The following is a 12,568-nucleotide window of genomic DNA, read 5'->3' on the forward strand; positions in this document are numbered from 1 at the left end:
TACATGCTCTCTAAAATCAGGCATAATGGTAATTTTTTTGTGCGTTTTGTGTAATATGTTCTATATATCGATGACCTTGAATTTTTTTCTAGCATACATATTTATATATAGACACATAATCCGTATTTAACTTTAAATACTTAAATCATCGACTTACCAACTTTTGGTAGCACTGACGATATTTATATTTTTTGCATACTTTTTTTCGAAAAAGATTTTTTCTATTGGCTATATTTTCTCATAAGTGCTTTCAGAATTATGTATGTTTAATAATTACAATGGTACATTCTTAAATTTTCGGAATTATTCATTGAATAAAAGAAATAGTTATTAAAAATTATTAGCAAGTTCAAGTAAGTTGCAACAGAAAATATTGGAGACATCCGTGACGTCGATTAGTAATTAAAGTAATAAATGCTTTCATTTAGAATACAAAAATCGATTGCCTACCGCAACTCAATTTAGAGTCCGCTTATGAGCAGGTATTAATAAGGCCAATAGTTAAAATTTGTCGCAATTAATCCTTTCCACGCAGACGCCACACCTGTTGTACACTAATTAATTGGCCATTCGATAGAATTAGCATGTTATTTAAATGCGGTAATTAAATGCTCCGCGATCAACAAGTTAAGCATGGCAGCTGTAGTATAGTGGTAATGCATAGGGCGCGAAGCCCAAGAGAGGTAGGTTCGATTCCTGCCGGTGTCTTACTTTTTTCGAAAAAGGTTTTTTCTATTGGCTATATTTTCTCACAAGTGTTTTCAGAATTATGTATATTATGTATTCTGTTTTTAATATTTGATTTTATTGTCAATTTGTATTTTTTTTTAATTATTGTTTTTTTTTTTATTTCTTTTTTATAAAATTAGTTTTTGCATTGTTTTTCTTCTATACCTTGTTTTTTCTCTAGTTGATTTACTTGCACTTTTTATTCTAAACATCACGTTGTGAACATCTTGAATTAATACTTTGTTATGATGTGCTCAATGAGTCTTTTTTTTAAATAAATAAAAAAAATGTAATGTCACAATACTAATAAAATATAAATCATGTTATTTTTTTCCGAAACTAAAATATTCCATGAGAACTACCTTATTTATTATTATTATTTTTTAATGAATGAAGAGTTTAAAAATTTGAGATAATTTAGAGAAAAGGTATGATTTTGAGAAGATGGCGTGAAGGGGGTCAAAAAATCCCAAAAGTCATGCGACATCAAGATTATGGAATAATTAACAGAAAACATTATTTTAACATAAAGCACACTTGAGTGACATCTCAGTTTGGGTAACTGCTCCTGTGACATATGTACCTATTCAAAAAAATTGCTGATGCTTCACATCAAATGTAGGGTCCTGTTGATAGATAGATCAAAACCGGGTATGGTTTGGTGGAGCCATTATTTTTAGTGTCGGAAATTTCTGTCAACATACGAGTGACATTCATTTTGCGTAATGCTTTTTTTGAATTATACAGCGAGATTCACTATATCACACATAAAATAGGCTCACTTCAAAAAGTTTATTCGTAAAAAATATTTTTTAGACTTACCTCTCCTTTGCTTTCTGCACATAGATCTGGTGAAAAAGATCGCTGGTATTTTATAATAAAGAAAAATAGTTCAACTATTAATAGAGCTCGCTATCCGAATGGCTGGAGCAACATTTAACTTGAAGCGGAGTATCTGGGACTCGCGACTGTATTCAGTTAAAATCAAATGCTACCTATTCCACGCTTGCGTTCTGACGGTCCTGCTTTACAGTAGCGAATCATGGCACGTTACGAAGAGTCGAAGCAACCGTATACTGAGCTTCGAGAACAGATGTTTGCGACGGACACTGTGTGTACGGTGGTATGACTTTAGAAGTAACAAGGAGATAGGACAGCGAACCAAGCAGCCTCTTATCACGCTGAGAGTGAAGAGGCTACGTAAAACCTGACTCAGCTATGTGCTGCTCTTCAATCTGGCTTGCCTGTTCTTCAGGAGAGCCGCTAAATACTATCTATAGAGTGTATACGCAGAGCTACGGGATGCTGGTGTGACCTGGAATGATGCTTGTTGAGGCGCCGAGTGGCGTCCATATGCTCCACTTAAGGGGCGGAAGTGGCGAAGGGTGAAGATAGGCTGTTCAGATCCGACATAAATAGTGTACACCAAACTTTGCCAGTCATACGTATTTGTTTTCATTGAACTAAAGCCTACAAATTGCAGATAGTGTTGGTTAGTTTCTAAAAATCAATCAAACCCTGCGTAACCAAGCCGTATTAGATAATAGTCAAAAAATATTTGTCACATCTAAAATTATGCATTGTTTTCTTAGTTCAATGACCGACAAAATTTCGCCACTGAGGGTTGGACATAGTCTAAGAAGAAGAAATTGTTTCAGGTATTCATATTATTTTTTATTAATTTAACAATAAAAAAATGTACAGTATGTATGTATTATAAGAATATTTCATTAATCAGACATAATCATTGACATTGGTAGGTAGAAGAAAATATAAGAACTAAACAAACTGCAGAATTTATTATTGATGATTCGTCATTTCACATGCTAATATAATACTAAAAAAATCTAAAATTTTGATATACAATAGAACCTTAATTATTATCCTAATTGAGCATAAAGGTAGAATGCGACAAGTTTAACTTGAGGCTTGGCAACGTTGCTGTCATTTTGTTATAAGTATTGTGAGTATTGCCAGTCAAATGCTTTTATGGTGAGGGCAATTTTTTATGAATAGATTTTACTACACCAAGCTACCGCGCATCAAGATAAACATTTCGCATTGTTGTCCGAATAACAAATAAATAATTTCCTTATATTCATACGAAACATGATCATAGAGAAATCTGGATAACCAATGTTCTATTGTATTCACTGTTAATTTCTGTTTCATAATAAGATTATGTAAAATAATTATAATCTATAAGAATTCAATTTATTTCTAACAAGGCTGTGATGCATATAATCTCAATATCAAGAAAAAGAGAATAAAAAACAAATTACTTTCGTATTGTGTAGTACATTGCATGTTTTTAAGATAATTTCATTAATGATTTATTAAATGACTTATTTTTATCGTGTTTCCAAATCTGGATAACACACAGAAATGATTCTAACATCACCGAGTTAGTCTATGTTCACATGAAATGCACCACCGGTCCATATATGTAACAATAAACAAATTACAGATTTTTGATCGCTGCACTTGCCTATTCTGGACTGTATACATATTATGCTTATGGTGGATACTGAGTGACTTTGAGACTAACAAAGAGATAATAAAATGGACCATGCAGCCTTTCGTCGCAACAAAGATGAAGAAGCAGCGTTGGATCTGACTGTCACGTGCTACAAATGCCTCAAGACAATCTTAGCCTTGCTTGCCTGTTCTTCAAGCCAGCCGGATTCTAGAGTCCGCTAAATACATTCACAGGGTGGATATGGTGGACCTACGAAATACTAGCACAACCTGGGATGGAGCAAGAAGACTGGCATGCGACAGGGATTCTTGGAGCATGATGTCCACATGTTATAGCTGAGGAGCAGACCGTAAGAAGAATATTTCGGATTGGGCTTCAGACACATTTGAAATGCAAGTAAACAATAAAAAAAATACAATATTCTGTTTGTAGAAAATTATGAAAAGGTTATTTTGTAGAGCAATAATACGTTATTGAGTATCTAAGATGTCGTCTTTTGCCAGAATTTTCCTCCACTGCCCCGAGTGGATTTCCCTTTGCTGTTTGGTTTTTTATTCCTCGACGGATACATGTCGGAGCTGCCTGCTCCTCCCACACTGTCCTCCACTTCAGCTTGTGCTTTTAGGGTTTTCTTAATATTAACAATCTGTAAATAGAAAAACATAATTTATTGCTATCAAAAAGTTTCTCAAAAATTTTCAACTATAGGCGCGACGAAATTTTGGACACGCTGCCATTTGGAGAGAGAACGTCGAGCTGGAAACACGTCAATTTGTTTCGTGATGGCGACGGGCGTATTAATTCTTAAATCGTGTAAAGATGACTAAAAACGTTACACATTTACTTTAAAAAGAAAACATGCCAATGAATATATTATTATTATTGTTACTGATAGAACAATAAAAAGAACATTAAATGGACACATGTTGGATTTATATGACAAATTATATTTCGTTTGGCATACGTCATTTGCACCCACGACCCGCAATCCGCGCATCGCCTAGCCACGATCTTTTTAGACCGTGCCTCAACTGAGGTATAGCCTTAAGGTTTTTACCAAATGACACAAATCCAAGCAAAAATGATTGGAAAAAATTTTAACTACTAAAAGGGGTTGCTTCAAAACTTTGTTAAATTTTCTATTAGATGGACCGACAATTTATTATTCACGAAATAAAATCACTATTGGCAAGTATCCATTCTTCATATTATTATGATTTGTACGATTTGTACAATAATTTCACATTTGTCATAGCGATGGAATAAATTGAGTTCTGCGCCGCTATAAAATATTTGCGCAGATCATGCTGGTGAAGTTTACAGTGACTCTACACCAGCATTGAAGATTGTTTATGAAGGGCACGAGATGTGGCTTCAGCCAATTGAAGTTAAATTGAGAGTATTTATTGAATTTTTTTTAAATATTTCTGTTCTTGGCAAAATATATCGGAAAAGCACATGAAGAATTGGGCCACGAACACAATGTAACAGACCAAAGGAAAGCAGAAAAATTGTTTGGTTGTCATATAAAGGGTCGTTATCTAAACACCAGACTATTTCTTTCTAGAAAGGAAAGAGATGCTCAAGTTGGTCCAACGAGCTGTTGGGCCCATCGGGCCGTCCGACTTAGTCGCACAAATATCAACTATAATGGTTTTAAAAAATTTACAGCATCTTATTGCGGACTTGAAGATCTCTTCACATAGTTTAGTATGTCCGTATTGCTTTAGCTTTGTTTTTACAGTTGTAAATTAATTAGAATCATTTATTTTTATTAATTCTTCGTGCTCCTCTCTCACATCGACACTTTTATTAGAAAGTCTCTCTAAACTCAGTCAAAGCACACTTGAGTGCGTGACGACCTCTCTTGGGCATCTGCTTCTGAGGCATTCCCAACTGCTGATGCTTCATATCCAAATGTAGGGTCTCGTGATACACTCGATTAAAACAGAGTGTGGTGCGGGACTGGTTGGTTTGGAAGGAATTATTAGGTAGTACAATTTTGCTACCAAAGAGAATGGTACGCACGTTGCTTTTTCACCGCCGTTTAAAACCTTATAAATGCAGACAATATTGTCACGTACCTCTTGCTCTATCGAGTCCTTATGTTTAGTCCGCCTCTGTTTCTCAGCATTGGCTCTCTGTATCTGGGTATCAACGCAGGCTAGTACAGCATCGCAGGAGTCGCACCATTCCATTAGGACTGCCAGGATGGAATCCACTTCTTCAGGACGAGCGTCCCGACCCAATGTGTAATCGACTTCTAGCCGGCTGTACTTTTGATCGAGTTTGCCATGAATTATATCTGGTGGAATGGAAAATAATAAAAATGCATAATATAGTCGTTATTGTTCCTCAGTTATAAAAGGTCCGATATTAAATGGTGATCTATTAAATATAAAATTTGCAAACATCGCCTGTTGAATGGAGATAAAATATTATACATTGGAAGAGAACAGTACAGTGGAACCCCGATCTACCGTTCTCGCATAAATCGTTTTCCTCATGGATCATTCATTTCTGAAAGTTCCACCAAACACCCATTATCACAATGTTAAAAAATACCGCATTAACCGTTCTCGCATAAATCGTTTTCCCGCATGGATCATTCATTTCTGAAAGTTCCACCAAACACCCATTATCACAATGTTAAAAAATACCGCACTAACCGTTCCCCGATTTATCGTTTTCCTCAATCTACTGTCTAAATATTATGGTCCTGTCACAAATATTATCGTTTTATTAGTATTAGTCGCGTAGCTTTGTTTGCACTTTGTACAGGCCGCTCAGGTTTGCCTCGCATCTCGTATCACGAATTTTTATAAGTCGCAACTAAAATGCCCCCCCATGAAGAAAACTAAAACTCTAGCTGAGAAACTTAAAATAATTCAAGACGTCGATTTTTTTTTTTATCATCATCATCATCAGCCTGAATCTATCCACTGCTGGATGAAGGCCTCTTCAAGTTGCTTCCACTTCTCTCGGTCCTGTGCATTGCGTTGCCACGTACTTCCGCAGAACTTTATCATTTCATCGATCCAGCGGCCTCTAGGTCTACCTTGTGGACGTTTTGTACTTCTTGGATACCACTGGATGACTAGATTTGTCCAACGATTGTCTCTTCTACGAGCTATGTGTCCAGCCCATCTCCATTTAAGGCTTTTAATAAACTCTATTACATCGCAAACCATTGTCTGCTTCCTTATCCACTCATTCCTCTTTTTGTCCTTTCGCGTTATGCCCAGCATGCACCTCTCCATACCACGTTGTGCTACTCTAAGTTTCTGGATCTCTCTTTTACTTAGGGTCCATGTTTCACACGCATATGTCATCACGGGAAGCACACACTGGTTGAACACTTTGCGCTTTAGGCACAGTGGAAGGTCACTTTTGAAGACATTATTCAGGCGGCCAAAAGCACTCCAGCCTAGCTTTACTCTGCGAACAATTTCATCAAATATACATCCATCTATAGATACTTGTTGTCCCAGATAGATGTAGCTTTTCACCTGTTCGAGCTGAGTGCCATTGATGAGGATCTCTTTTTGGCCTGCAAAGCAGTTGAACATGACTTTCGTCTTTGTTACATTTATTTTCAAACCTACTTTGTTGCTTACTTCAGCGAGTTCCTGCATTCTGCTTTGGAGGTCTTCTGAGTCTTGCGAGAAAATTACTATGTCATCGGCAAAGCGCAGATGACTCAGGTATTCTCCATTTATGGGGATCCCTTTGTCATTCCAGTCAAGTTGCCTGAATAAGTCTTCAAGGGTAGCTGTAAATAGTTTAGGTGAGATTGTATCACCTTGTCGGACTCCTTTGCTGATAGGAAATCTGCGCGATGGTTTATGGAGATTTACAGATGCTGTTGCGCTACTGTATATATTATTGAAAATATTTATATAGCGTCCAGGGATTCCTTGTTTTTTTTATATATCCCGCATTTATCGTTGTTTTTTAGGGTCCCTTGAAAATCATAGAATCGGACTTCCACTGTACACACTTTGGGATCAATATCTTATGGCAACGGCGAAAAATGTGCTGCAATTTAGTATTATATCATATTCAGCTTAAAGCTGCACGCCGACATGATCACAAGACGTTGCATTTTACCCCTTTATCCGAGCAGGAGTCCCCGGCCGACTGTCTCCCGTACATTCTACGAGGGAAGTGTGTACGGAGTGTGACGAGGTGAAACGTGACAGCCAGATATAATGGGTGCCATAACTCAATATTTTCATAATAAACTGTATATAATATTTATGTAAATAATAAAAAATACAGTAATCGCTCTTAGTTTTCTAAAATACAGCGCTAATCACCTAAATTAATAGTTAATATAAACTTTTAATAATTGAATGTTTGCTTGATCGGTACCTAGTTTAATTGAATGCTTGCTGCTTCTGCTTGTGCACGGACAGAGTGACCCCTTCTTTCTTCTAAATTATTATCGAAATGGCAATACACACTTAGTGTCTATTATTCACAAATACGTCTTCACATGCTAAATGCATTCAAATTATTCATTACAATAGTCTTTTTCGTTTGGTTTTAATTAGATAATCGGCACTCAATAGTTATAAATCGACAGCATAGCACATGACCTCACTTATATTTACATAAGTATGACTAAGCGATTGGTCCAAAATAATTTCATAGCATTCAACGGTGTCGGTGTCTCATTTCGTAGGATAGAATAATAAATGAATTCATGCCTTTCGTGGCAATTACCTTGTAAACATTATGTTTACATAACTTTTACATTTACAAAAGTAAATAAACATTTCTGCTCCTAAATGGAACAAAAATGAGCGTTCACGAGTTAGAGGTTATGTTAATATTCTTATACGAGGTAAACGTTAGATAACTACCTAGTATCAGAGCATTCATGAGGCCAAGTAGTAGAGATGGCTCGCGGGAGTAGTGGGGAATGGAAACGTTTCATGGAGCCTGCTGAGACCCATATTGGGTTAGAGTGAGGATGACGTTGGACAAGAGAAGAAACGGATGCAGATTTATGATAGAGTGAAATGAAAAGGACATAGAATTTGGTTTTTGGGTTGTCATCGTGTATATGGAAGTGTATCGTCAGGTGTCTGAGAGTGAATGTTGCTCGGAGCAAGAAGGGGGTGATAGTTTTCTGTGTTATTTGCGACCAGAGATACCAGATCGGAACGCAATTGTGGAGTCCAATTCCTTGGTAGAAAAGTCAATATGTTATCGCTACCAGTTGACGTTCTATTACGGTATTTATGTTGACTAAGATATAGTGGAGGGGTGAGGATTGAAAGATAAAACGATGTCCCATTAAACATATATAATTTTGAAAAACACTTCTGAGAAAATATATTATAACCAATAGAAAAAATCATTTTGAAAAAAGTAAGACACCCGGCAGGAATTGAACCTGCATCTCTTGGGTTTACACCCCGTCCGTGCATTATCCACTATGCTTCGAGGTGACATACTAATTATGACAAATTTAAACTATTGGCTTTTCAATACCTGCTCATCAGCGCTCTTCCAAATTAAGCTACTATCGGCAACCGGTTTTTGTTTATTATATCAAAATAGGTACCTACTACTTCAATTACCAACCGACGTCACTAATTTCTCCAATATTTAGTGGACCAATGCTTTTAATGTTTATAAATAAGAGAAAAAGCAGAAGAATTCAAAAAGTTCCATACCTGCGTATATAGCTTCGATTATTAAGTCTTCTAGCTGCCGCACATTCTTCATGTCCAATTCTTCAAGTAGGGTACTATAAGGTATGCATTTTTCACAGGCTCCCAGCGTCACGATCGTGAGATGTTGTAATTTCTTACATTGGATTGGCGTCAGCTCAATGAACTTGCTTTTGTCTGTCAGATATTCTTTGTATGTTCCATAAGCGAACAGGTTTAATGTTCTAAAATGTGCAGCATATGGGCCTTCCTCCAACTGGAATAATAAGTTAGTTCATTTTATTTGGATTGTGTTATGCAAAAGAACGACAATAAAAACACACAATATTTCACATAAAGGCTCATTTAGAGGAGTCACTGCGGATGATCATCGTGGATTTGTTTACACGTGTCACTGAGAGTGAAATGCACAATTCATCCAAAATGGCGTCAAGTGAAATTACGCTGCGGGTTGGAATTCAAACAATTTGTGATTGTTATATGAATGCAGAAATTTCATCGAGAGAAAGATGAATAGGAAAAAGAGTCGTTGGTGGATAAAACCATGGACTAATATACTATTATACATGAGTAATGCGACGTAATATCATGGGGAATATGATGACAGTACTCAGGGGTGCAGTGCGCATGCGCAGGACTTTTGGAATCATCCGCAGCGAAGACAAAATGATCAAAAATTAGAACCAGTTGAATTTCATTCACTTTTGATTCCGGATGATCACTTTCGATGATTCGTTGATGAATGTGCGTTTACACAGGTCACTGGGGATGATTCCTCCGCGATGATCGTCAAAAGTGAATCATGTAAACGGAACTTAAGATGTGAATTTAATAGTCCTCCCTTAAATTTATTATTGTGATATTTCAAGTCTGTTGAATAATAAAATAAATCATAATAAAAATAAGAAAGTAAATGCATCTACACCCCTGCTCAGGCGAAAAAAAGAACATAGCTGAACACGACTCTCTCTTTCTGTCATAACCTCAGAGTTGTAAGCGTACAGTTTCAAGTTTTGAAAACTTACACACGTTCAAGCCGCAACACAAAGTATTCAAATATCGTAGAATTGCCAAAAAACTTTTTTTTAAAACCATAGCAATTAAGGTCTGCCACGTAAATTCCAATTCGATTAAGACAAGATTAGACACCAATATATTCCCAACTCAGAAATGTCAACAAAGAATCTTTGCACATGGATTTACGGGTGACTTTAGTAGTTTGCGATCACAGCGATCCTTTGTCAACAGTCACTGTAGGCTAGCGTGCTTTCACCCATAAATTGTCCGTGTGAAAAGGCTCAAAGTTGCATTTACTTCCGCACTCACAAAAACGACTTAATCCACGGAGTCAAAACAGTTGAAACGTCAAAAACTAAACTGTCAAAATATTTACTATGAATAAATTTTATTGTACATCAGACTAATGTTTTAATTCTTGGAAGAGTATTTCTTACCCTGAAATGTCTTTTAATTATGATTGCAAGAATTGACAGTACAGCACGATAGTCAATTAAACTAGCTTTAAAGACAAGTTGCTATGAATAGTATGGATTATGTCGCAATGACGGTGACTTTTTGAAGCACACACTCTATCGACATTCATGCTGCGAGCTGCCAATTATGTTGCAAGTGTCAATGGATGTTTTAAACAACCAACAATGTTGCATCAACGCTGTGCGCGATGAAAAATTAAGTTACATGTGTTTTCTGACTACAAATCAATTGGTGTGTGTACTTATGTACGCGCGTTAGAAGTTATACTTCTTTGGCGCAACAAAAAAAAAAAACAAAACTTGTGATAACATAGATTCTTCGACTAGCTCTTAATTATCTTGTAAAATTACACACTCAAGAAAAAGGACCGCTTATTGGAACGCCGTTAGTTTATTTCAATACACTTTAACTTATATTACTAAATTATATAATTATTTATCGTTGTTTTTATTTAAGTAGTAACAACTGCCACTATGACGTTTAATAGTTTGTTTACGTAAGGAATTGCAAATGGCCGACAATAATAAATTTGTTTCCTAGGCAACGGAACAATTCAAAACTATATTATACTGTGTAATCGTCACGATTACATTATCATACTGTGTCGTAAAGGCAGTGCGTTCGGCTGATAACCGAACAATCGTGGTTCGAATCCAATCGAGTGCGATTTTTTTCGTGTGATAAAATAAATTATGTGTTACATGTCACACACCAAAAATACACTCTGATCTGATTTTCCAAACGCGCCTAAAGAAGTATAACTTCAATAAGTGGGCTAATGCACTATACTTTTAATGTGCTGTTACCTGTTACTGTAGCAATAATTGTGATTCATGGCTCCATTATTATAAGTAACTTGATCCATTTATTATATCAGGCAGTTCATAAAATGATAACAAGCATAGAGTTCTATTTTCAAATATTTTGATTTAAATTAATAAATGTTGCCAGTAGCGCATTTAGGAATGTATAGGCTCGACACACTGATCACATTAAAATAACATTCAAGAGTTTGGTACAATTGAATGACTGGTTTGGACTATTTTGAATGTGTTTCTTTAAATGATCAGACAAATTGTCACATGCGTCGAAGAAAATCGCCGCTGAACGTTACCAGAAACGATGTTGAAATAAAAACGCAGAGGTAATTTTGGTTCCATGTGACAACCCATTTTAATATACTATTTATATTATCTTTCTTAATCTTTTAACCTTCTCTGAACATCTTTATACATACCATAATATTATGGTAATTGTATAATACTCCATATCGTCATTGTGGTAAAGGTAATTTGAGACCAAAAACCAAACCAAAACCTGGTCTCAAAAGACATTGATCACAACAACGATATGGAGTACTATAAAATTACCCATAATATAATATTACACTATTGCCAAACAGATTGCTGTATTAGTAAATACTGTACGGGTAAAAATAATGCAATCTAACCTCTTTCACATTGGGCATGTCCAATAATTCCCCAAATACGTGAACACCGGGGGCCTCTAAGACCTGTTTTATCAATTCGGCACACGCTACTCCTTTGGCACCTTTAGCTAAGAGCACAAACTGTTCCAGAGGATTATTACTGGACACGGCCAACGGTGTGGTGCCATCGGGTTTATCAATTGTCATGATGCCCAGAGTCTTCATTATCAACTGAAATAAAAAGATATATACTCAAAATACTTCTGCAATACTATCAAATTTACTAGACATAAAACAATGAACTATAACAAAATTACCTTTATAATTTAATATGCGTAAAATAAAGATTATTATTTTCAATTTGACGTCCACAACAAAATAAATTCTTTCGGCAAGCGAAATAGAATGCTGCCACTCGCAAAATTCAAAACTCCAATATATTTTTACATAATATTAAAGTGATAGTAAAACAGTTTTCATAGTTGATTAAATAGTACTTTTTATTTAATTTAACCATCAAACAATTTCAATAAAAACTTTGACATCTCCTTTCCATGTCATGCACCTTTTAGCATAAAAAGTTTTATGACAAACTATTATTCCATGAGTGTTTACTATTTGATTTTTTTAGAGAGTTAGACTAGCTAGAGCAATTTTATCAGTTTATAAAGAATTTGATATTTCAAGTTTATTGTACAAGAGAAATATATTGTATTGAAATCAACAAAGTTTTTGTTGGATTTAGTAAAAGAT

At 35.6% G+C, this 12,568-nt stretch overlaps 1 protein-coding gene across 1 annotated transcript; it reads right to left on the minus strand.

The window, feature by feature from the left end:
* Nucleotides 1-2,510: 2,510 nt before the first annotated feature.
* Nucleotides 2,511-12,219, minus strand: CSN7 (COP9 signalosome subunit 7). The gene is made up of 5 exons (XM_085944215.1): nucleotides 12,133-12,219; nucleotides 11,837-12,046; nucleotides 8,896-9,148; nucleotides 5,293-5,513; nucleotides 2,511-3,854 (listed from the first exon to the last, which is right to left on the minus strand). Exons 2-5 carry the CDS (start codon nucleotides 12,038-12,040, stop codon nucleotides 3,690-3,692), a joined length of 843 nt encoding a protein of 280 aa, XP_085800341.1. The 5' UTR covers nucleotides 12,041-12,046; nucleotides 12,133-12,219; the 3' UTR covers nucleotides 2,511-3,689.
* Between the last annotated feature and the right edge of the window lie 349 nt (nucleotides 12,220-12,568).

Source organism: Rhyacophila brunnea, unplaced genomic scaffold (assembly GCF_057557595.1).
Source record: "Rhyacophila brunnea isolate RB1 unplaced genomic scaffold, BYU_Rbru_1.0 scaffold_17, whole genome shotgun sequence".
Lineage (NCBI taxonomy): Eukaryota > Metazoa > Arthropoda > Insecta > Trichoptera > Rhyacophilidae > Rhyacophila > Rhyacophila brunnea.